This window comes from Lethenteron reissneri, chromosome 72 (genome assembly GCF_015708825.2).
Source record: "Lethenteron reissneri isolate LAM-NWPU_2019-01 chromosome 72, ASM1570882v1, whole genome shotgun sequence".
Classification (NCBI taxonomy): domain Eukaryota; kingdom Metazoa; phylum Chordata; class Hyperoartia; order Petromyzontiformes; family Petromyzontidae; genus Lethenteron; species Lethenteron reissneri.
In genome coordinates, this window is record NC_083850.1 from 1,600,237 (window position 1) to 1,625,288 (window position 25,052).

Sequence of the window (25,052 nt, forward strand, 5' to 3'; positions counted from 1 at the left end):
CGCTGTGTCACCCTCCTGCCACCACCGCCACAAGATTGTTTGACGGGGGCGTTGCGAATCGCGGGGAAAAAATTGTTGCGAAGAGAACGAAAACCAAGGAACGAGACGAGACGTGTCCTGGCAAAAAGAACATTCAGACGCATGTAGTTCTGGAGCCGCAGGTCACCGAGCCCTGCTTTGACCCTTGAGCCAGGGACGTGCGGTCAGGGGAGGCAGGGGGAGGCAGTGCCTCACCTGCCATACTCCAATGAAAATCGCTGTCACGAAAAAATAAATAAGTAAATTTAGATTTTTTTTTTTCACTGATCTGTGCTATAGATGTCATCTCTGTACGATTCCAATCATGACAGAGAGATAGTAACGGGCACGCGCTTATTGCCCGCGCTCCATCCAGTTACTGAGGGGTTGCGCAATCAGAGGGGAGGCTGAGCTCGTCGCTGCCTCACCTCTCGTCTCTCTTCTCTCCCTGTATTTGCAGCGGAGCTCTGCAAATTTGGCGATTTTGACTATAAATAATTGGAATCGTACAGAAATTACATTTATAACACAGATCAGTGGGTGGGGGGGGGGAATAAAAAAATTTATTTGATTATTTTTTACTTTTCGTAACAGCTAATTTCATTGGAGTATGGCAGGTGAGGCTCTGCCTCCCCCTGCCTCCCCTGACCGCACGTCACTGCCTTTCACCCGCGGTGGCTCGCAGATTTAACACCGTCGGCTTTCGCGACCAAAAACGAAATATTCGAGTGAGATTTTGGCACGCTGCATTAAAATACAGAAACGAATATCAGCCACTAAAGATGAATGCCGATACAGGTCACCCACTTATGAGTGGGGAAGCCCGATTGTGCAAATGTACCGTCTATAATAGGGGCAACGAAATAGGAGAAAGGGAGTGGAGCCACCAGGCCTCATCCATCGTGGGAGTGTGGAGCAACCACGCGCAGGGCTGCCGAGCAGTGCAGCCCGAGACGCCGTGAGTGCCGTACCTGGGGCTGAGTGCTGTTGTGGAGTGACTCGTGCAGCCGGCTGTGATGGCTGCAGGGTTTGGTGGTGGTACAAACGCCGTGAGTGCCGTACCTGGGGCTGAGTGCGCTGTTGTGGAGTGACTCATGCAGCCAGCTGTGATGGCTGCAGGGTATGGTGGCACATGTTGTTTATTGTGAAAATTTGGTCACAGTTCCTATGATCACTGTTACATTGCTTTCATGGCTTTATTTTGGTGATTTCGAAAACGTCTTTTGGTTTGGCCATGTTTGTTCGTTGGAGTATGGAGTTTGACTGATGGCCTTAATCTAAGTTGTCTTGTGGTTGTTGTTGTTGTTTGACTTGCATCCCACTGGGATTTTTGCACACAGCGTTGGTGTGCGGTGCTTTTTTCTGGAATATTTTGCTGTCTTTTCCTGGATTTTCTGTTTGCACTTAAGTCACAGTCACTTTAAGATCTTCTTGGTTCTTTCGGTAAAGTCACGTAGAAGGGAAATAATAAAATAATAAAAATTCAACGTAATAAAATACAATTCTCACGACGTTTCGGCCACAACGCAAGCAGCCGTCCTCAGGTGAAGAACAGGGCTGTCGGAAAGACAGCGTCCTAATGACAGCCCTGTTCTTCACCTCAGCACGGCTGCTTGCGTTGTGGCCGCAACGTCGTGAGAATTGTATTTTATTGTTTTATTTTTATTATTTCCCTTCTACGTGACTTTACCGAAAGAACCAAGAAGATGAATCCCTGCAGTCACGAAAGCTTTAAATCGAAATTCACTTTAAAATATTTCCTTGTTCTCGTTCATGTTTTTTGTTTGTTGCGGTTGCACCCGATTCAAGAGCCGAATGGCTCACAGGGCTACACCTAATAAATGAAACTGAGAGGTGTGGGTCCTGTCTCTACTGCTGGAGTGGAGGCGTCACTCCAACAGCTGCTGCTGGAGTGGGGAGAGACAACTTCAAGAGCCGGGGGTGAGCAGCGTCGACTCGGTTGGGAGTGCGTGGACTCGCTAAGCCGAGAACGACGAGAATGTCAATAGCTGCAAGTGCCTCCCCTTCAGCTTTCATGCGTAGGGGGACGCCGCCCCCCCCCCCCATAGTCACACAGCGTCACAAAAAGTCAGACCCCCCCCCCCTCAAATATGACTTCACAAAGCTCTGCCCCCCCTCCCCCACAAAAAATAAAACCTGCTTCAAATCGCTTTAAACTATTGTCATCGTAGTGCGTATTTAATGTGGCGCTGCACTCTGATGTTGCAGGAGAAAACAATAAAAAGTCTATTTAACTAAGTAGAACGTGTTGTCTTTATTCATTTAAAGTTGCGCATTTTGATGTGACGTCACATTTCTCACCCCCCCCCCCCCCCATCGTCACAAATGTCTGACCCCCCCCCCCCAGCTCACCGATGGGACTTTGCCCAGATCTTGCCCAGACTCGCACACAGACTCATACACACACAAAAGACACACACTCATCCACTCACTCACCCATTCTGTCTGTCTGTCTGTCTCTCTCGCTGTTCCTCGCTCTCTCTCTGTTGTATCTCTCTCTGTCTCTCTATCTGTAGCACTCACCCATCCACTCACCCACCCACTCACTCATCCACTCACTCACTATGTCTCTCTGCCTATCTCTGTTTCCATCTCTATGTCTGTCTCTCACCCACCCACTCACTCACTCTCTCTGCCTGTCTCTCTCTGTCGGTGTCTCATCCTCATCTGTCCCACCCCCCCCCCCATCAGTCTGCCACTCACCCCAGGCGGTGACGCTGTGGTACCGCGCCCCCCCCCCCCCCTCCCGAGGTGCTGCTGGGCTCTCCCTGCCACTCCGCAGCGGTGGCCGTGGAGGCCGCTGGGCACGCCGCTGTGCAGGAGTCTGTACTGTGGTTTCTGTACTGTGGAGTCTGTACCGTGTTCTCGAGACACGGTACAGCTGTTCCGCATCTTCCGGTAAGACGGTCGTAGCTACTCTGGACTCTGTACTGTCGAATTACCATAGACTCAGCACTGCACCATAGACTCAGCACTGCCCAAAGACTCAACACTGCCCATAAACTCAACACTGACCATAGACTAACACTGCCCATAGACTCAACACTGCCCATCTCTCTCTACCCGTGTCCCTCTCTCCCTGTCTCTCTCCCCGTGGAGGCCCTGCCCAACTTCCAGACGTCTATCCCCCAGTGGATGGGCAGCACCCTGGGCAGCTCCGTCAAGACGCTGAACCCTGCCGGCCTGGACTTGCTGAGCGTGAGTCACCCACGCAGACAGTCAGTCACTCACACATTCATTCACCTGCTCATTCACCCACCCACCCACTCAGCCACCCACCAACTCACTCACCAACTCACCCACCCACCAACTCACTCACCACCTCACCCTCCCACCTACCCACTCAGCCACCCACCAACTCACTTCCTCCCCCACTCACTCAACCACCCACCAACTCACTCACTCCCCCACCAAATCACCTACCCACCAAGTCACCCACCCACCAACTCACTCATTCAAATAACGATCAGCACCACATCTCATGAGGCTGCAGATTTATTTTAGTGAACACAGAAAATCACTCCCCGTGTCTCACCCCCCCCCCCCTCCGTGTGTCACACACCCCCGTGTCTCACCCCCCCCCGTGTCTCACCCCCCCCACCGTGTCTCACCCTCCCCCCCCGTGTTTCACCCTCCCCCCCCCGTGTCTCTCTCCCTGTGTCTCACCCCCCTCCGTCTCACCCTCCCCCCCCGTGTCTCACCCTCCTTCCCCCGTGTCTCTCTCCCTGTGTCTCACCCTCCCCCCCCGTGTCTCTCTTCCTGTGTCTCACTCCCCCCCGTGTCTCACCCTCCCCCCCCCGTGTCTCACCCTCCCCCCCCCGTGTCTCTCTCCCCGTGTCTCTCTCTCCCCGTGTCTCTCTCTCCGTGGGTCTCTCTCTCCCCGTGTCCCTCTCTCCTCGTGTCTCTCTCTCCCCGTGTCTCTCTCTCCACGTGTCCCTCTCTCCTCGCGTCTCACTCTCCCCGTGTCTCATCACCCCGTGTCTCTCTCCCTGTATCCCTCTCTCCTCGCGTCTCACTCTCCCCGTGTCTCACCACCCCGTGTCTCCTCCAGCTGGTGCCGCTGTCTCTCCGTCCCCTGCTCTCTCCCTGTCCGACCAAGCCGATGACTGCCGGGTGCTGTCCGCCGAGGGCTGTCCGCTCTTCACCATGCTGTCTCCGTGCGCCTGGTAAGCGATGAGCGTGTCGGCAGGCAAGCCCAGCCTGCGCTTGTACACACGCCTAGATAGACAGAGACACACAGTGAGTGAGACAGAGACATTGCGAGACAGAGACACAGACAGAGAGATGCAGACAGATAGAGAGAGAGACGCAGACAGACACCGTCAGAGAGACACAGAGACAAAGACACGGTCAGAGAGACACGGCCAGAGAGATGAGACAAAGACACAGCCAGAGTGAGTGGGAGAGTGAGAGTAGGTAGATGAGTGAGTGGTTGAGTGAGTGGCTGGGTAAGTGCGTTACTGAGCGAGTAGGTGAGCGAGCAAGTGGGTGAGCGAGCGAGTGGGTGAATGAGTAGGTGAGTGAATGAGTGGCTGAGTTGGTGAGTGAGTGGGTGAGTGAGTAGGTGAGTGAGTAGGTGAGTGAGTTGGCGAGTGAGTGGGTTAGTAGGTGGCCGAGTAGGTGGCCGAGTAGGTGGCCGAGTAGGTGGGTGAGTAGATGGGTGAGTAGGTGGGTTAGTTGGTGAGTGAGTGAGTGGGTGAGTAGATGAGTGGGTAGGCGAGTGAGTGGGTGAGTGAGTAGGTGAGTAGGTGGCTGAGGTGGGTGAGTATGTGGGTGAGTAGGTGAGTAGGTGGGTGAGTTGGTGAGTGAGTAGGTGAGTTTGTGAGTAGGTTAGCGTCTCGCTCACCCGATGGTGATGACGGCATCGCTGCTGTCAGCGTTCGAGGTCCACAGGGCGATGCGGTCTCCCTTGCGTCTCACGCTCACCACCGCACCACACACCTGCTCACCGTACGGGGTGAGCGCCTCACCAACCAGCATCAGCAGCTGTGGTGGGTGAGCGAGTGGGAGAGTGAGTGGATGAGTGGGCAAGTGGCCGAGTGAGCGGGTGGCCGAGTGAGCGGGTGGCTGAGTGAGCGGGTGGCTGAGTGAGCGAGTGACTGAGTGAGCGAATGGCTGAGTGGGTGAGTGGCCGGCTTTGTGAGCGAATGGCTAAGAGTAGGTTGCTGAGAGTCGGTGACTGGCTGAGTGGGTGAGTTGCCGGCTGAGTGAGCGAGTGGCTTGGTGAGTGGCTGAGTGGGTGAGTGGCTGAGTGAGCGGCTGAGTGGGTGATTGTGTTTGTGGGTGAGTGGCTGAGTGGCCGAGTGAGTGAGTGGCTGAGTGACTGGGTGGTTGAGTGACTGGGTGGCTGAGTGGGTGAGTGGGTGGGTGAGTGGCTGAGTGGGCGAGTGAGTGGCTGGCTGAGTGACTGGGTGGCTGAGTGGGTGAGTGGGTGGGTGAGTGGCTGAGTGGGTGAGTGAGTGAGTGAGTGGCTGGCTGAGTGAGTGGCCGGATGAGCGTCTGCTCACCACCACAACTACTCCTCACCGTCTCCAGCCACAGGGCATCCAGGTCCAGGTAGCGCTGCTGCTTTGTGAGTGAGATCAACCATCGTCCACCAGCTAGGTTCGCAGGGTCTTCCCACATTGGAGTCACCCCCTCCTAGACAACACAGCGGGTGGGTGGGTGAGTAACTGGGTGAGTGAGTGGGTGAGTGATTTGGTGAATGAGTGGGTTAGTGAGTGGGTGGGTGAGTGGGTGGGTGGGTGGGTGAGTGGGTGGGTGAGTGGGTGGGTGGGTGAGTGGGTGAAATGAGTCAGTGAGTGAGTGGGTGAAATGAGTCAGTGAGTGGGTGGGTGGGGTGAGTGGGTGGGTCAGTGAGTGGGTGGGTGAGTGGGTGAGTGAGTGGGTGAGAGGGTGGGTGAGTGGTTGGGTGAGAGTGGGTGGGTGGACGAGTGAGTGGGTGGGTGAGTTGGTGAGTGGTTGGGTGAGTGGGTGGGTGGTTGAGTCGGGCGGTGACTGGATGAGTGATTGACTGAGTCACCTTGAACATTGCGTAGTCACTGCCGGCTATGAGACAGCTGGCTGGCTGGATGTGGTTGTAGAGACTACGGGGGGAGAGAGAGATTCACTCACCCAGCCACTTAGCCACCCAGCCACTCACCCACTCACTCACCCAGCCACTCACCCAGCCACTCACCCAGCCACTCACCCAGCCACTCACTCACCCAGCGAGCCAGCCACTCACTCACCCACCCAGCTACTCACTCACTCACCCAGCCACTCACTCACTCAACCAGACACTCACTCACCCACCCAGCCACTCACCCAGCCACTCACCCGCTCACCCAGCCACTCACTCACTCACTCACTAACCCAGCCAGCCAGCCAGCCAATCACTCACCCAGCCAGCCACTCACTCACCCAGCCAGCCACTCACTCACTCACCCAGCCACTCACTCACTCAACCAGACACTTTATCAATCCCCCCATCACCACCGTTGTAACCATCATCAACACCACCACCATCACCTCTATCACCACCCCCATCACCACCCCCATCACCTCCAGAACATCTCCACGGAGTTGAAGCTGATGATGGGTCTCAGGTTGAGGTGCCATGGGCGAGCCTTCCCATTCTTCATGAACCACAGAGTCCATCTTAGTGGTGGTGGGGGTGGTGAGGGAGAGACGTGGTGAGGTGGTGAGGTGGTGAGAGACGTGGTGAGTTCGTGAGGGAGACGTGGTGAGTTCGTGAGGGAGAGAGACATGGTGAGTTCGTGAGAGAGACGTGGTGAGGGAGATATTCCCCCTGTAACAATTCACGACACACGAATCGATTCTTTCGCCAGCCCCTCCCCTCTCAGCCCCTCCCCCTCCCCCCTCAGCCCCTCCCCCCTCAGCCCCTCCCCCCTCAGCCCCTCCCCTCTCAGCCCCCTCCCCTCTCAGCCCCTCCCCTCTCAGCCCCCTCCCCCCTCAGCCCCTCCCCCCTCAGCCCCTCCCCTCTCAGCCCCTCCCCCCTCAGCCCCTCCCCTCTCAGCCCCTCCCCTCTCAACCCCTCCCCTCTGAGCCCCCTCAGCCCCTTCCCCCTCAGCCCCTCCCCTCTCAACCCCTCCCCCCTCAGCCCCTCCCCCCTCAGCCCCTCCCCCCTCAGCCCCTCCCCCCTCAGCCCCCTCCCCCCTCAGCCCCCTCCCCCCTCAGCCCCCTCCCCTCTCAGCCCCTCCCCCCTCAGCCCCTCCCCCCTCAGCCCCTTCCCCCTCAGCCCCTCCCCTCTCAGCCCCTCCCCTCTCAGCCCCCTCCCCTCTCAGCCCCTCCCCCCTCAGCCCCTTCCCCCTCAGCCCCTCCCCCCTCAGCCCCTCCCCTCTCAGCCCCTCCCCCCTCAGCCCCCTCCCCTCTCAGCCCCTCCCCCCTCCCCCCTCAGCCCCTCCCCCCTCAGCCCCCTCCCCCCTCAGCCCCTTTCCCCTCAGCCCCTCCCCCCTCAGCCCCTTCCCCCTCAGCCCCTCCCCTCTCAGCCCCTCCCCTCTAAGCCCCTCCCCCCTCAGCCCCCTCCCCTCTCAGCCCCTCCCCCCTCAGCCCCTCCCCCCTCAGCCCCCTCTCCTCTCAGCCCCTCCCCCCTCAGCCCCTCCCCCCTCAGCCCCTTCCCCCTCAGCCCCTCCCCTCTCAGCCCCTCCCCTCTCAGCCCCTCCCCCCTCAGCCCCTCAGCCCCTCCCCTCTCAGCCCCTCCCCCCTCAGCCCCTCCCCCCTCAGCCCCTTCCCCCTCAGCCCCTCCCATCTCAGCCCCTCCCCCCTCAGCCCCCTCCCCTTATTCCCCCCAGCCCCTCCCTTCACCACCCCCAGCCCCGCCCCTCGTACCGGTTCTGCAGCGCGTGCTCCACTGTGCCTCGCGCCTCCTGAGGGGAGTGGAGGTGGGGTGGGAGGTCACGTGGTGGTCGCGTTGATTCAACGGTGAGTGGGTGGATAGGTGAGTGGGTGGATAGGTGAGTGGGCAGGTGAGTGGGTGAGTGAGTGAGTGGGTGAGTGGGTGGGTGGTGAGTGGGTGGTGAGTGGGTGGTGAGTGGGTGGTGAGTGGGTGGTGAGTGGGTGGTGAGTAGGTAGGTGAGTAGGTAGGTGAGTAGGTAGGTGAGTGGGTGGGTAGGTAAGCGAGTGGGTTATAGTGGGTGGGTTAATGGGTGGGTTAATGGGTGGGTGGCTTAGTTTAAACGCCATTGAATAAACATGCAAAAAAAGTTTGTTTTACTTCAAGTTTAACCAAAAATTAAATGCTGTTTTGACTTTCGTGACTGCAGGAATTCATATTCTTTGGGTCTTGCGGTAAAGCCACGTAGATAGAAAAATTATAATATCACAACGTTTCGATCGCAACATAAGCAATCGTCATATTCTGTTTCTATCTCCGTGGCTTTACCGAAAGACCCAAATAATATAAATTGTTTATCGTTAATACGCAGTATGTTGTTTGCCTTACCATTGTAATCTTTCCCACCAAAATAAACACAACGTAATCGCTCCCGTCGTCGTCGTCCTTGTTACTGTCGTTATTATTGTTGTTTAAACGTTAATTTCTTTTATATTGCGAGGAAAAGTAAAAAATAAACGCAAGAAAATTATCCTCACCGGGAATTCACCGCACGCGAAACGCACGTGGCCCCCAATTTAACAGGGGCGTGGTTTGGGGGGTGACGTCACTAATATCGTGAGCTCAGCCAATGGGAAGAAGTTTCCGGGGTGGAGGGGTGGGGGTTGGAGGGGACAGTGGGGGGGGGTGACGTCATTAAACTCTCTACCAAAGTCAGCGGGGGGGGGGGGGGTTATGGGGTGAGGAGGGGTCGGGGGTGACGTCACCAATCTCGCGAGCAAAGTCAATGGGAAGTGTCCCGCCAAAATGTAATGTTGGGGGTGACGTCACCAATCTCGCGAGCAAAGTCAATGGGAAGTGTCCCGCCAAAATGTAATGTTGGGGGTGACGTCACCAATCTCGCGAGCAAAGTCAATGGGAAGTGTCCCGCCAAAATGTAATGTTGGGGGTGACGTCACTAATCTCGCCAGCAAAGTCAATGGGAAGTGTCCCGCCAAAATGTAATGTTGGGGGTGACGTCACCAATCTCGCGAGCAAAGTCAATGGGAAGTGTCCCGCCAAAATGTAATGTTGGGGGTGACGTCACCAATCTCGCGAGCAAAGTCAATGGGAAGTGTCCCGCCAAAATGTAATGTTGGGGGTGACGTCACTAATCTCGCCAGCAAAGTCAATGGGAAGTGTCCCCACCCCCCCCCAAATTAGCAGGGATGGAAGGGTGACGTCACTAATGTCATCAGCAAAGTCAATTGGGAGAGGTTTCCCGCCAAAAAACAATGGGTTAGGGGTTGACGTCACTAAACTCGCCAGTAAAGTCAATGGCGGAGAGGTTTCCCGCCAAAATTTCAAGGGGGGGGAGGGGGCAGTTTGGGGGTGACGTCTAATTGCGATTTTTCTGACAAATTTTGCGATTTGATTTGCGATTAAATTTCAGTTCCACAATCACTATTTAATAGATTTAAAACATGGTACCATCAAATATTAACTACTCTATATATTCTAATGCAAGGAAGAGAACTTAAAATATGTGAATTGCTTCCAACATGCATTTATTAAAATGTTTTAATTGAAATAGAACGATCGAACATAGAACAATTGTTAAGTTCAATAAATAAAGGTATAAAAACATTCCAATAAGAAAGTAATAGAAATTTTCAAATCTCTTAAATAATTGCAGCCTTTGCAATTTGCTAATCGCATTGTTTCAAATTGCGATTTCGATTTGAAATCAATTAATCGTCCATCCCGACACTAAACTCGTCGAGCAAATTCAATGGGGAGAGGTTTCCCGCCATTATTTAACACAGGACGGGATTGTGACGTCACTGATCCCAATGAAGGGGGAGGGGTATGGGGGAATGGGGGGGGGGGTTTCCCTCCCAAGTTAACAGGGGAGGGATGACGTCACTCAGCCAACAACAACCACCATTCGCCACTAAGTGGCGGTGACGTCACCAGGACGCTTGTGCCAGGCCATGTGCACCTTGAAGCGAATGCCCGCCGGCAGGAGATCACAGGGCAGACCCAGATGCCACGGGTCGACTGACTGAGATGACTGACTGATGCACCACCTGTGTCCCCGACTGTGCCAGCTTGCTGTGCTTTAGCCACCCGGTGCTCCGCTCATTGTTGTGAGCGTCGCTCTTCCGCCCTCCGTTGTTGTTGAAGGGCGACTGCCTCCAACTGCCCAGTAGCGTCCTTCACGAGCCTCCTCCACAGAGGCCGATCTTGACACCGCTGGTATCAATCATCGGCAAGTCCACTCAGCTCCACGTCCTCCTGTACCACATCACTCCATCTCTTCTCTAGCCCGTGCCGCGCCCGTCTAGCCCCCTCGATCCGGCCGAACAAAAGCTGTTAAGGCATGCGGTGGCTGGTCACGCGGGCTACACAATCATTGTGGGGTTCTGTCTATAGGTGTGCATGCAAGTAACATTTATAAAGTGTGTCAAAACAGCAACCTGCTTGGTGTATTATATCCCTCCCCAAGGAATCTCACTCCCCATAAACCCCGCAACTATTATCGAATCGTTACGAAGTCTATGAGTGAGAGTCTATACGGCCTGCGGCTATGCACCCGATGAAACCTGTGTAGAGCAATAGGCCATCATCGACTGGGCAGCAACTGGTGACCAGTGCCTCCTTCTCTACGCGAAAGATCGAGGCACCTTCCACTCTGCACATTGGATGAAGGATTCAAACCCTGACCTCTGACCCTAAGCTCTATGTCGTGTGCCAGTTCGGGTGAATCACTTGCGCTTCCAGAATGGTTGTGGACAAGTTCCCTGAATGGTCGGCACATGCCGGTCTTGTATCACGTCCAACCCCTTGTGCCACGATAAAATTTAAGAAAGGCCAACCTGGGAATCTTTTACTGAAGACATCGAGCGGCACCATCTCCCGGAGCCCACCAAAGCCAGAAAACTACGACACGTTTTGAACCAAGCTTGTGCTGAAAGCGGCCTGCTCACAAATCTCACAGGGTCACCAGGTCTAATATCAACCATGCTGGAGTGGACAAAGTCCCTGCTCCTTTCACTGAAAGAATAGGCCATTGACGCCATAAACGCCACCAGATCAGGAAAGGCCACAGGGTTAGATGGGGATTCATCCGGAGTTCCTGAAACACCTTGGCCAAAAAGGATGCCGTTGGCTGGCCAGAATATTTTAGGACATAATGGCCTCAGGCAAAATTCCGAAAAAATGGCATCAAACGGAAGGTCGTTGCCATTCCGAAGCCTGGAAAATCAACCACAAATCCAAATAACGTCCGCCCCATATCTCTGCTTAGTATGGTGTACAAACTCCTGAAGAGGATGCAAATGACCCGTAATGTCACCAATCTTCGAGGATGCGATACCAACTGAGCGTGCTGGTTTTCTGCCCCAGCCGCAGCAGCACATGCGACCAGGTGCTGGCACTCAAAAAGTACATTGAATCTTGATTTGAAGCTTTCGTGACTGCAGGAATCCATACTCTTTGGTTCTTTCGGTAAAGGCAGACTGTTAGTCTGCCTCAGCAGCAAACCATGCTTTCCCACCTAATGGACGCTTGTGTTGCGCCCGAAACGTCGTGATTTATTTTATTTTATACCTACGTGACTTTACCGGAAGAACCAAAGAGTAAAGTACATTGAAGCTGGCTTCCAGCTCAAGGACATGGCAGAAGCCGCTTTCATAGACCTATCAGCGGCCTAAGACACAGTATGGTGGGGAAGACCTCGTGCTAAAGCTGTCGAAGAGGTTACCGAAAAACGCCGACTCCATGACGGGCTCCCACAAGGATCAGCACTTGCACCAGGACTTTTTAACAGCGATATAGTAGAACCCCTCTTAGTGACGGTAATTGGTTCCAAGAAACCGGTCGTTAAGTGATTTGGTGGTTAAGCGAGCATAGGAAATGGACGTGAAAGGCTTAATATCGTTCCGATAGCATTGCAAGTTACATTTTTTCACCCAATAAAATACAGGTAGTCCTCTACTTATGATGGAGATGCGTTACGACGACCCCATCGTAAGTCAAAAATATCGTAAGTCGAAGATGGCCTAGCCTACCCAGGAATCTTAAAGAATGGTGATAATTTAGCAAAACAGAGCAATTTACAGTACCGTACTGTATAAACTATATACCTTATGTATGTATTAATTACAATACTGTATTGCACAGTAAAATGTAGAGTAAAAAAACAAGGTAAATTCCTAGCCTACCTACATGAACTGCAATTTAACAGAAAGCTTTTTCAGGAAACAATCCTATCTGTTAAAAAAAAAAACGTTTTACATGCATTGAACGTATCGTATCGTGGTAACCCTAAAATGAATTCGCTAAAGCTACGTATCATACATGCATTGAACGTTCGCTGCTGCGTTTGCCTACCGCACAAATTTTTTTTATATTTAACAATTTTGTCATATCGCTATCGCCATCGTAAGATCGAAATATCGTAAGTCGGACCATCGTAACTCGGCGACTATCTGTACTTTATAATATTTAAACAATGGATATTAATACATAAAGATACACACATATAAACGCACAACAATAAAAGAAACGTGGTTAATCAATGCATTAATATTTACTGTACCTACTACAGCCCATCGTTAACAGGCGAACGGTCGGTAAACAAACACATTGGGCTCTATGGAGGCAATACACTACTATACACTACACTACTATACACTACACTATACACTACACATTGGGCTCTATGGAGGCAATACACTACTATACACTACACTATACACTACACATTGGGCTCTGTGGAGGCAATACACTACTATACACTACACTATACACTACACATTGGGCTCTGTGGAGGCTCGCTGTTAAGTGATTAGTCGTTAACAGGGATGGCCGTAAACAAGTGACCTCCATGTCACCAACGACTGGAAATTTGGCGACGCTGATGACCTGTTACTTGCCGTCCAAAGAAGGACCCAAAATGAGGTCCAAAACAAGCTGTGCGTGCGAAGACCTCAAGAAACTTGAGATGTGCTTCAAGTATCGGAAGCTCTGCCCAAACCCAAGAAAACTGCCACCGCATCGTTTGTACCTGAACAGTGCAAACGCCGGACAGAAAACTGGCCATCACTTTCTGTGGCGAAGAGGTCCAGCACAAGTAGCCCGAAATACCTCGGGTGCAACTCTCGAGAGGAGAACAATGTTTCTGTAAAAAAGAAAATCGCACGAGTTAATCTCGGTGCTTCAAATCCGGCCGGAACAACATGTTGGAGCAAACTCAATGACGCTCCGGACGGCCAGCACAGCACAGCGCCGGGTCTTCTTTGCCGCAGAATATTGTGCCCCAGCCTGGAACAAAAGCGTGCACACGAAGCCAGTGGATACGCCGCAGGTAAATGTGTAGTGGGTTCCAGACTTGCGGCGTAACTTGGAGGCAATACTTTTATGGATAACAATGTAACAGGGTACCCCCTTTATCCCGCTCTCTATGGAGGTACAGCCTCCGGGCTAGCGTGCCCTATCACTCGGGGTAACCGAGAGCCCTCTGGCTCGGGATGACCTAGGGGAGACTGACTAACCCGACCCCGGGTCCTGACCACTGGTCCACACTCAGCCCCGGCCCTTACAAGAAAGTCGGGTCCCAGGGTCCCGGGGTCCTAGCCGAGCTGGTCTTCAGTCTTCGTAGCACTGCCTCGAGCCGAGCTGAGAGCCGCCTTTTATACCTGTCCCGCGGACTCTCCGCCCCCGGTACCGCCCCCTTTCTGGAACCTTCCAGGGGATCCTGGAAAGCCCCCCCCCCCAGCCCCTCACCTGGGGTCGGGGAGGGGAACCCGGCCTCTCTATGGTCCGGCTCTCTCTACATCCCCTTGTACAGTTCTAGATTTTAAGCTTTCGTGACTGCAAGGATTAATACTCTTAGGTATTTTTCGGTAAAGTCACGTAGGTAAAAGTAAATAATAATAAAATAATAGAAATAAAATAACAAATCACGTTTCGGAGGCAACACATGTCTCCGTCATCAGGTGGGACCGTCACAGCTAGATTTACTGTCTCAAGTGAGGCAAAATTCCAAGAGACAGGCCCTTAAATACTCCTCCCCCCCTTAACTCCCTCCCCCTCCTCCCCCCCTTAACTTGTATATAAGGGCCTGTCTCTTGGAATTTTGCCTCACTTGATACAGTAAATCTAGCTGTGACGGTCCCACCTGATGACAGAGACTTATGTTGCCTCCGAAACGTCGTGATTTATCATTTTATTTCTATTATTTTACTATTTATTTTTACCTACGTGACTTTACAGAAAAAACCTAAGAGTATGACCACTTGTACAGGTTGGCGCCGCCTACAGACCCCTCGCCGTAACTGCAGGTAAGTGCACATAGGCGGTGTGTGTGTACGAATTTCTGACGCTACACATGCAGCCACGAGGATCATCTCAGGGACGGTGAAGAGCAACACTGCTGTGCCTGCGGCTTCCGCTCCTCGCAAATATCGCTCATGCGCAGCTCGTCCGCTGCGCGAGGGAGTAGCGTAGGGCCACCAGAAATCCAAACAAGGTGGCTCAATTTCGATTTAAAGCTTTCGATGACTGCAGGGATTCATCTTCTTGGTTCTTTCGGTAAAGTCACGTAGAAGGGAAGTAATAAAATAACAAAAAATAAAACACAATATTTTTTTTATTATTTTATTACTTCCCTTCTACGTGACTTTACCGAAAGAACCAAGGTGGCTCAAATCCAGAACACCTTTCTGTAAATATGCCAAGAACCTCCATGACAAGCCCATCGAAGCACGATGGAGGGAAGCCCTGGGCAAACACCAACCCGCGGCAGAAATCCATCACCAGCGACCCCACAATCCTCCAACCCGGATCTGACCTATCGAGGAAGATCTTGGTTCCTCCTTGATCCGGACACTCTGCAGAGAATCCAGTGTGTGACTGTGTTGGTGTCACATCTCAGACCACGCAATATATCGTTAACGGCTAACCAATCGTATCATTCAACAGCGATCTGAAGCAAATACACATCTACTCCTGCGGTAGTCTAATCGATATTTAAATCTCGACATCAGTGTGTGATCTGTTGCAATAATAATTTAAATTGATAATGCACCCTTAAACAATCGTTCTCAGAGTGCAATCACCAAAAATGTCAGACGAAATGTGCGAGTCTCCGAGTCTGAGCGAGGCTCTGAATGATGCTGTACCCATGTCCCACACACAGACTCAGTCGTTGAGTAAGAAACAAAATCGTTTAATGAGTTGGCAGAGTTTCTGTACAAACATCGGGGGTGAGCCCAAACTGTGGGTGAGTAGGTGGGTGGGTGAGTGGGTGGGTGAGTGGGTAGGCGAACGAGTGGGTGAGTGTGTGGGTCGTGTGTGTGTGTGTGTACAGGTGAGTGGGGAGTGAATGGGGAGCGGTGGTGAAGCAGTTTGTTGCGCTACAAACGCGGCGACCCCGGTTAGATTCCCGCTCACGGCCAACACCAGTGACGATGATCTGAACCGGTCCTGGGCCTCCCCTTGGTCGACTCAGCCTAAAATGAGTACCTGGTGCGGTGTGTGAACATCGCTACGAGGGAGACAAAGACGGCTGGGCGTGGTGTTGGCCACCCACCCCCTCGTGTGTCGTGCCGGCCTTCATAGGTGCTACTCGCTAACAGCACTTGCCCCTACAGTCTGTTACAGGCTGTGTGTGTGCTGTGTAGTGGGAGGCGGGGTGTAGCGGATGCTAATGCACCACCATCACCACCACCATCATCATCATCACCACGACCACCACCAACCCCCCCCCTCCCCATAGCCTGTAACAGACTCTCGGGGCAAGTGCCGTTAGCGAGGAGCAGCACCTACGAAGGCCGGCACGGCACACGAGGGGGTGGGTGGTCAGCACCACGCCCGTCCGCCTTTGTCTCCCCAGTGGCGATGTTTACTACGCACCGCAACCAAATCGTCACCACCACCACCATCACCCCCGGTAACGAGTTCATAATTGCGAGAGCGTTGCTATGGTTACTGATTGCGCAACGGGTCCTCCCCCCCCCACTCGCGATCCCCTCCCATCACCAAAACCGTCAACAACAACAACCACCACCACCACAACATCAACAACATCGACAACATCGACGACGGGAATATAAAAACAACACGACCATCGTAGTATCATCATTATTACTACTGCTACTCGCGATTACCATGATATCACCATACCCCGAGTATACCATGAATTCATCATACTCCCAATGATACCATGATCCCACCATACCCCTAGTATACCATGATTCCACGAGACCCCCACGGATACCATGATACTATCATACCCTTACTTATACCATGGGCCCCCCACTGTATACTTCCTACTATACCACGATACCCCCAGAGACACCATGCCCCCCCCGCCCCAGTGATACCACCACTGATACCACCATGGTCACGCTACCGATACAACGGTTCCTCTAACGATATCACAGCATCGTGAACATCACCACCATCAGCATCATCAGCACAATCATCATCACAATCATCATCACAATCATCATCAGCATCATCGCTACCATCACCATCACAGCAGTCTGCTCCCATTGCTGCTCCACCCACAAACGACTCACCCACCTACTTGCCTACACACTCACCTACCCACTCGCCCATCCCCCCCCCCCCACTCACCTACCCCCCCCCCCCCACTCACCTACCCCCCCCCTCACCTACCCCCCCACTCACCTACCCCTCCCCACCACTCACCTACCCACCCCCACCCACCCATCCAACTACCCGCCTACCAACTCGCCTACCCACCCATTCGCCTGTCAACCAAACTACCCACGCACCCTTGATGGGGCTACTGCTCAGAGTGACTCATCTGTGGTAGCTCAGAGTGACTCAGCTCTGGTTCTGGGTAGCTGAGTGACTCAGCTCCTGATGGTGACTCAGCTCTGGCTAGCTCAGAGTGACTCAGCTCTGATTCTTGGTAGCAAGCAGTGACTCAGGTGTTCAGAGTGACTCAGCTCTGGCTAGTCGAGGTTGACTCAGGGGCTGAGAGTGACTCAGGTGCTGAGGGTGACTCAGCTGCTGCTATTGCTGACTCAGCTGCCGAGAGTGACTCAGCTCTGCTAGCCGAGGTTGACTCGGCGACCGTGGCCGAGTCACCCCCAGCGGGCCAAGTGGACTCCATCTGCAAGAAACTCAACAGATCCCTGTCCACATCATCACCATCACCACCATCACCACCACCACCACCTCCTTCCACCTTTTCACAGTGGGCCATGCCTCCATCTTGGACATCACCATCTGCACGCTTATCAACATCGCCATCTCCACCATCACCACTACCATCGCCATCTTTACCATCAGCTCCACCATCACCACCATCTCCACTACCACCATCACGATGGTTATTGAAGGTGATCTTCTGAGCCAATAAGGTCTCTTCCTCCTCCACCACCTCGTCCTCAGGACGCTCAGCTGCGTCTTCACGATGCACACCGTCAACCTTGTTCCTGTTGCTCCCGTGATTGTCCTCCTCCTCCTCATCCTCCTCATCCTCATCCTCCTCATCCTCATCATCTTCCTCATCCTCCTCCTCATCCTCATCATCTTCATCCACTTCCTCATCCACCTCCTCAGGACCTTCCGCTGTGTCTTCACGATTCACGTTGTCAACATTGTTGTTGCGACTGTGGTTGTCCTCCACCTCCTCATCCTGCTGGTGGTGCTGCTGTTGGTGGTGGTCTGTGACCGGGCTGGAGGTGACTGGAAGGTCTCCACCATTGAAGGCACTGTCAGGTGGAGCAGAGGAGACTCAACATCAACATCATAGTTACCCATCACAACCACCACAATCAACATCGTCGCTTTCCATCACCAACACCATCGTCAACAACAACACTTCCATCACCACCACCACCACCATCATCATCAACGTCATCAACATCATAGCTATCCATCGTCATCATCACCACCACAGGTTATAAAAGTCCATCACCCCCCCGCCCACGCTCTGGTGCAACCCGAGCAATGAGTGTGCGTGTAAGGGATACAGTGGAGTCTCGACTCCTGTAATGACCAAAGCAATAGACCACTCACCTGCACAAGCGTACGGGCGGACGGACAGTCAGGAAGTCAATCAAGGCCTCCGATTGGTGCAGGGAGGCCTCAAAAACGATTGGTCAGGAGATGAGATTTCAAGGGATTGGAAGAGAGATTCAAACGTGGGTGGACTGTAGGGGAGTCGGTTGACGACCGTTGGGAGGACGACGACGATTGGCTGAAGGGAGTGGGGTGAGTGAAGTTTCCAGAAAGGATATAAAAGGGGATAGCAAATGGGGAGGGGACGGTTGGAGAGAAGACAAAGTTCAAGCACCAAAACCGAAGCCCCGGCCTAGATAGAGTGCTGTGTCCGAATAAAGTCAAGTGTGAACGCGTGTTGGCATCACCACAACTGGTGTCAGTAAAGTGGGGAGAATGTCGCACCCAAGCCGATGAAAAAACCTACCGGCGATGTCCGACGACGAGGTCGTCTTCATCCAGAACATCCCAAGCGAAGAGGACCCAGAGATCAATCTCGGAGACATGAGAGAGGAGGCTGCGGCGGCGCCAGTGGTAACAGAGCAGGTGCAGCCGCAGCAACCGGAGCGTCCACTCAACCAAGTGCCGCTCACGACCCAAGGATGGGAGCAGCTAGAGGGATGGATCGACCGTCTCGTAGATGCGGTCTCCCGGCTAGCATTACAGCTCGCCGAGAAGGAGGGGAGACCGGGAGCGGCAGAGATGGCGGCGGGAGAACCGGTGGTCGGAGCCGTCCGATCGATTGCTGGTGAAGGCCGGGGAGCCAGAGATGCCCAGAGCAGCGGCGGCGGCCGGGGCACCATCGGTGGAGACAGCCCCGGCGGCAAGAGAGAGAGCAGCCGACCGACCTCGCCGACTGGGTCCAGTAAAGGGGTTTGTAGCAGCGGGTAGCGACTGGGAGGGCCCTTCACTCAACGGTTCGAGGCCGTATATCGGGCCTTGGAATGATCAGAAGCCGAAGCGCTGAAGGCATTACCTACAACCTTAAATGACGAAGCTCTCGCAATCTTCAAGGCTATACAGGCGGAGCAGAAGACGACGTTCCAAGCAGCCTGCCACGTGAGGGCAGAGGCATTCGACTCGCCCTCGAATGCGAAGAGAAAATTCCAGCAGCGCAAGCGAGAAGCCGAGTCGCCCCTCGTCTAACGCAGTGCCCTGATGGCAGTCGGCCAGGTGGCCTATGCTCAGCTGGATGAAGCGGAGCTGGACTCCCTGGATTTGGATAAAATGTTGACGCTGGTGCACGAGATGGCCGTGGTGCTGCCTATAGTAGAAAAGGAGGTGCAGACTCCCTTGTGGGTAGCCTGGTGTCTGCGGGCAGAAGAAAGATGAATTAACGGACCCGGGTGGTGGCCCAGGTGTTGGCCCGGGTGGTGGTCCGGGTAGGATTCCCGGAGACCGTTGCCTGTGCTTCATGCTCGGGCTGCAGGACGAGAGGTGTCAACAGGGCGAGGGCAAGGTAATCGCGGCAGTAGCGGAAGGAAGTGGAGGTCCGCGGGAGGAGGTGGTGGCAGTGGTCCGCGGGTAGACGGGGCCCAGCCACCTCGGCGATGGGAGCCGAGGGGAGACGGTGGCTCCGCGGCAAAGCCCACCCATCACCTGCTGTCGCTGCGGCCGACTGGGCCACATCACCAGGGCATGCAGGAGTAGACCCCTCTACTGTCAGGGCCCGAGGCATCCATCTCTCCAACGGCGGCCGCGGTACAAAAAAATCAGGCAAGTCGCGGCACCCCAGACACCCGGCTAGATAGTTCACCTCGTGCATCTAGGGGACTCATCGCCTCCCACCGCCTCCATCGCCATTTCGCGTATATCATCTGTATCGGGCATCATCGGTGGCACCACCAACGGGGGGCTGTGGGGTATCTGGGATCCCACACAACCCCACCCCTCAATGGGCAAGAGGGATAAAAGGGCCGCTCCCTAGCCGATCGGGGCTAGTCGCAGCTCAAAACCCAAGACCAGCCAGCTTAGGACCCTGGACCCCCTCGTCCCGCTTGTCCTTGTAAGGGCCGGGACGCTGTGCGGGCCAGTGGTGGGACTCTGGGACTCCCGGCTCTACGTCCTTGTAAGGGCGAGTTCCGAGGAAGCCAGAGTCTAGACCCGCACCTTGGCTGGGTCGGGTTAGGTAGCCTCCCCTAGGGTAATTGTAGCCGGAGGACTCCAGAGCGTAGGTATCATCGTAGACTGAAAATGCACGGACAAACTTGGATCTCCAACGGTGGTCACACAACCAAAGAAATAGATCATATCCTGACCAAGGACAGCACCATCTGTAAGTCACACCGGGTTTTCCTTGGAGTCGAGGGCACCTGCTAACACCGACCATTGCCTGGTTTTCACACAAGTTGCCTGCCACTTCCCAATACCCAGGACATCTTTAGACGTTAAGCAGTACGATTTCCAGAGACTCGGGGACAGCCATGACACTGCTGATACATTCTTCAGGGCAGTTGAGTGCCGCTTGGCAGCCTCCACGTCTCACCGGACATTGTTGATGTCGATCATGCCTGGTCCCATGTACGAGATTCCATTACACTGGCTGCTGAATCTACGCTCGGCCTCCGATTGCCTTGTTTGTAAACCCTGGCTCTCTGATTTCACTTTTCCGAAGGCAGCCGCATGGCAGACTGGCGACATCAAAGCAACATCGCAGCTTCAGGGAATTTTCAGAACTCGAGCAAAAAGCTGACCAGGGAGAAGTATTTGAACTCCATGGCTGATGAAGTTGAGTCCGCAATGTTACACAACGACATGAGGACAGCTTTCTCAGTCGTCAAACACCTCACCGGAGGTAGTGGACAAACTGCCATGGCTCCTCTCACCAAATTGGACGGCTCTCCTTGCTCATGGGTGGAGGAAGTCCTCACAAGATGGACTGAGCATTATACAGCAGCAGCACTGAACCATCCACCAGCAGATGCTTATCCCAAATTGGCAGACACCGCTGCTGCATGCACTGCTGACTCAGACTGTGAAACCAATACAGACCCTTCTACATCAGGGGAAGTTCAGCATGCCATTCATGCAGCTTAAAAGCGGTGAAGGTAGCTGGGTATTCAGTACCAGTAAAGGTTGTTTGCGCACGTACTTCTGGGCAGGCTGCAACCACTCCTGACAAAACATCGTCGTCCAAAGCGAACGGGATTCACGGCTGGTTGATCTACAATGGATGCCGTGTGCTTTGCACTCTGCCTACTTGCGGAACCGCACTGCGACTTCGACCGCCCATTGCATGTCGCTTGCTTCGGTTTGAAGGCCGCGTTTGACCCTGTGGATCGATCGGATCTCTGGTCTCTGCCTTGAGAGGGATTAGGGTCCCTGCCATCCTGCCGGACCTTGCGAGAGATCTGCATGCAGGCATGAGTAAAAGGGTTCGTGTCGATTCCAGACTGTTGCCACGATTCGAGACGACGTCCAGAGCACGTCATGAATGCGTTCTTGCACGAGAGGCGCCTTCCTGTCAGATTGAATGCATCTTTGAAAACGAGACCCACAGCCTCGGAGTCAGGATTGACCGGCACCACATCCCGGACCTCAACCACGCCAATCAGGCAGCCTCGTTTGTTGAGAAGCCTAAAACATTCACGCAGCAGTTCCTCACGACGTTTCAACAAGAATGCGAGAAAAACAGGACCCATTGTTCCGTGGCAGCTAAAACAAAAGTCTAGAACTCGGGCTCCGCACCTCTGGAATGCACCCTACGTTAACAACGGCAACACGTACTCTTTGGTTTTTTCAGTAGTCACGTAGGTTAAAAGAAAACAAATAAATTAAATCACGACGTTTCGGAGGAAACAGAAGCTTCCGTCTTCAGGGGAGCTGTGACGGTTCCACCTGAAGACAGAAGCTTGTGTTGCCTCCGAAACGTCGTGATTTAATTTATTTGTTTTCTTTTAACCTACGTGACTTAACCGAAAAAACCAAAGAGTATGGATCCTTGCAGTCAAGGAACGGCAGCACGGTTGAAGCAGTGGAAGCATTTCTCTTCCTGGGATCTAATGTCATGCGCCGGATCGGCCTGGCCTCAGGAGTAATGTTCTTGAGTCGCATTTGGTCCGAGAACTTTTAAGTCCGAGCACCAAAGTGAGAGTCTGGCGGTGCTGTGTTTTGTCAGTTTTGTTGCTGTACGGTGCCGTAGGCCTGGACATGGCTTCAAGCCGATTGGGCATCGGCTGCCAGTCCTTCAACACGCAATGTCAAAGACGGCTTCTTGGCATACGATGGTTCGACTCCATCAGAAACGTCACCGTTGGCGTCTGCGACCGGTCTCCTCGCGGCCGAAAGCTCGGCTCGGAGGAGACGGCTGTGGCTTCACTTCGTGGACGCGTCGCCCGGTCTTGAAGCACAAACTCCAGGACACTCGTCACCCCTCTTCAGTCGGCAGTCGACGTTAAAAGCGAATTACGACCCTCTGAGGAACGGCGGTGCCCCCCCCCCCCCCCCCCCCCCCCCCCCCCCCGCGATGCACGGAACGAACTATGGTCCTTCCATGACTGCGCGTGAGGAGTGAGTGAATCACAACCATCATCATCATAACTCCCATTGACATCGACGATCCCATTATCGCCATCATCAACATCAATGCTCGCATCATCACCATGAACAATTACAATCACGACCATCACCAGGAACATCAACGCAAGCATCATCACCATCAACGCTAGGATCACCATCAACGCCACCATCAAGAGCATCTCCACTACCATCAACAACATCAACACCATCACCACCATTATTATAAACGTACCATTGACCTCAACACTACCATCACCATAAACACTACCATCATCATCAACATCCCCACCACCAATACCCACCCATTCACCACTAAGTGGAGCATGACTGCCTGCAACTGCCCAGGAGCATCTTCACGAGCCTCCTCCACAGAGGCCAATCTGGACACCGCTGGTACCAGTCATTGACAAGTCAAGTCAGTTCCACATCCTCCCGTACCGCATCAGTCCATCTCTAATCTAGCCCATGTCGTGCCCATTTAGCCCCCTCTATCCGGCCAAAGGGAAGCTGCTTGGGCATGCGGGCGACATGACCCAGCCAACGCAGCCTTGCTTGCTGGAGGAGCTCACTGATGGGAATGTGTCCACATTTTTCAAGGATATGTGAGCTCCTCACACAATCCAGCCTGGTTAAACCCAGGATAGATTGTAAGCAGGCCAACATAAATGTTTATAACCAGTCAAGATGTTCCATTAGGGGGAGGTCCATGTTTCGCAAGCATAGAGAAGGGAGGGAATGACCATGGCCGAGAAGACCTGAGGCTTCGTGTGGAGCGACAGACCAGGTAGCTTCCACACAGCGTTACGCAGCCAATGAAAGAAAATGCCGCTCAGCTGATTCGGAGTAAGATTTCTGCTGTCAAACCAGAACTGGTCATAAGCACGCTGCCCAGGTGTGGGAAACCCTCTACCATCTCTACAACAACCACCACCATCACCACTATTAACATCAGCATCATTTATTCACATCAACCTCATCAGCAGTACCATTAACATCACCACCATCATCTACAACAATGCTACCATCCCGACCACCATCATTATCACAATCAATGCTCCCGTCACAACCGTCAACGTCATCGTAACCATCAACACCACCATCATTATAACTAGCATTGCTACCATCATCACCATCAACATCAGCACCATCACTAACACATCAACGACACTACATTAGACTGTGTAACAACATTTTTTTTTCCTGGGTAGTAAGTGTTTATGGTGGGCGAGTGGGCGGGTGGGTGAGTGGGCGAGTGGGCGAGCGGGCGGGCAGGTGGGCGAGCAGGCGAGCGGGCGGGTGGGTGAGCGGGCGAGTGGGCGGGTGGGCGAGCGGGCGGGTGAGTGTGGGTGAGTGTGGGTGAGTGTGGGTGGGTGGGTGAATGGGTGGGTGGGTGAATGGGTGGGTGGGTGAATGGGTGGGTGGGTGAATGGGTGGGTGGGTGAATGGGTGGGTGGGTGAATGGGTGGGTGAGTGTTGGTTGGGTGAGTGTGGGTGGGGGAGTGTTGGCTGGGTGAGTGTGGGTGGGTGACCACAATGGTGAGGAATGGCTACTCACAGGCGGTGGCGTTGGATATGTCTCTCCCAGTCAACGCTGAAGGCAAATGCCCTGCCACAGAACTCACAGGGGAATCTTCGTGAATTCACACTCCCTGCACTCCCTGTACTCTCTGCAATATGAAGGGACAGAGTGGGGGGGGGGGTTGTGTTACTCACCCACTCACTGACTCAAAGGGTTTGGCAAAAACACACACGTGTCTCTCACACACAAATGCGTGTCACTTACTCTCTCACTCACTCACTCATCCATTCCCTCCCTCCCAGAGTTTGGCAAAAACCACACATATCCCTCTCACCCACTCACTAATCACTCACCCACCCACTCACCAACTCACCCACCCACCCATGATGATGATGATGGTAGTGCTGATGATGATGATTATCTTGAAGGTGGTGATAATGATGGTGGTGGATGTTGTTGATGGTGGTGGTGGATGTTGATGATTGGTGGTGGATGTTAATGATGGTGGATGTTGATGATGTTGATCATGATGATGATGTTGATGGTGCTCATGGTGGTGATGTTGAAGATGGTGATGTTGATGATGGTGATGCTGATGCCATCACCTGCCCCAGTGGAGACCTTGGAATCCTCCTCACCCGCCCAATCCTCACCCCCATCCTCACCACCCTCTTCCTCACCATCCTCCTCACCCCCATCCTCTTCACCACCCTCACCACCCAGCGTCTCTGCAACAACCACCTCCGTCACCAACTCCATGTTCCTCTGGACCTGTCCAGGGTCAGAGCGGTCGGAGACAGGGTGGGGGTGCGGTTAGCCCCTCCACTTCCTGTCTAGTCCCCTCCGCTTCCTGTCTAGTCCCCTCCCCCTTCCTGTCTAGTGCCCCTCCACTTCCTGTCT

At 53.7% G+C, this 25,052-nt stretch overlaps 3 protein-coding genes across 7 annotated transcripts in view; 1 reads left to right on the top strand and 2 right to left on the bottom strand.

The window, feature by feature from the left end:
- Positions 1-25,052, top strand: part of LOC133361317 (zinc finger protein 91-like) — a gene marked incomplete at its 3' end in the record, with an annotated part of 1,159,662 nt that overhangs the window by 237,555 nt on the left and 897,055 nt on the right. The window lies entirely within an intron of this gene.
- Positions 3,925-13,705, bottom strand: LOC133361294 (eukaryotic translation initiation factor 4E-1A-like). Of its 3 annotated transcripts, XM_061580231.1 has the most exons (7): positions 10,074-10,232; positions 7,870-7,907; positions 6,583-6,678; positions 6,062-6,125; positions 5,566-5,679; positions 4,886-5,025; positions 3,925-4,257 (listed from the first exon to the last, which is right to left on the bottom strand). In XM_061580231.1, the coding sequence occupies exons 3-7, from the start codon at positions 6,660-6,662 to the stop codon at positions 4,068-4,070; spliced, it is 588 nt and encodes a 195-aa protein (XP_061436215.1). In that variant the 5' UTR covers positions 6,663-6,678; positions 7,870-7,907; positions 10,074-10,232; the 3' UTR covers positions 3,925-4,067. The 3 variants fall into 3 exon arrangements, with proteins under 3 accessions (XP_061436215.1, XP_061436216.1, XP_061436214.1); XM_061580232.1 differs by lacking the exons at positions 6,583-6,678; positions 10,074-10,232 and adding an exon at positions 13,143-13,705; XM_061580230.1 differs by lacking the exons at positions 7,870-7,907; positions 10,074-10,232 and having other exon boundaries at positions 6,583-6,802.
- Positions 16,802-25,052, bottom strand: part of LOC133361254 (uncharacterized) — a 59,435-nt gene continuing 51,184 nt past the window's right edge. For 2 of the 3 annotated variants that reach the window (XM_061580150.1, XM_061580152.1), the window contains exons 22-24: positions 24,758-24,923; positions 24,189-24,300; positions 16,802-17,826 (exon numbers count right to left, since the gene is read on the bottom strand). In XM_061580150.1, the coding sequence (XP_061436134.1) occupies positions 17,052-17,826; positions 24,189-24,300; positions 24,758-24,923 (1,053 nt within the window). In that variant the 3' untranslated portion in view covers positions 16,802-17,051. The remainder of the gene's footprint in view (positions 17,827-24,188; positions 24,301-24,757; positions 24,924-25,052) is intronic. The other variant, XM_061580153.1, reaches the window with a different exon arrangement.

Excerpts from the sequence above, each read along its gene's own strand:
- LOC133361294 (XM_061580230.1), bottom strand. The coding sequence starts at position 6,788 with ATGTCTCTCTCCCTCACGAACTCACCACGTCTCCCTCACGAACTCACC. Across the intron at positions 5,680-6,061 it reads GTGACTACGCAATGTTCAAG|GAGGGGGTGACTCCAATGTG; the intron begins GTGACTCAGTCA and ends TGTGTTGTCTAG. Across the intron at positions 5,026-5,565 it reads ATGCCCTGTGGCTGGAGACG|CTGCTGATGCTGGTTGGTGA; the intron begins GTGAGGAGTAGT and ends CACCCACCACAG.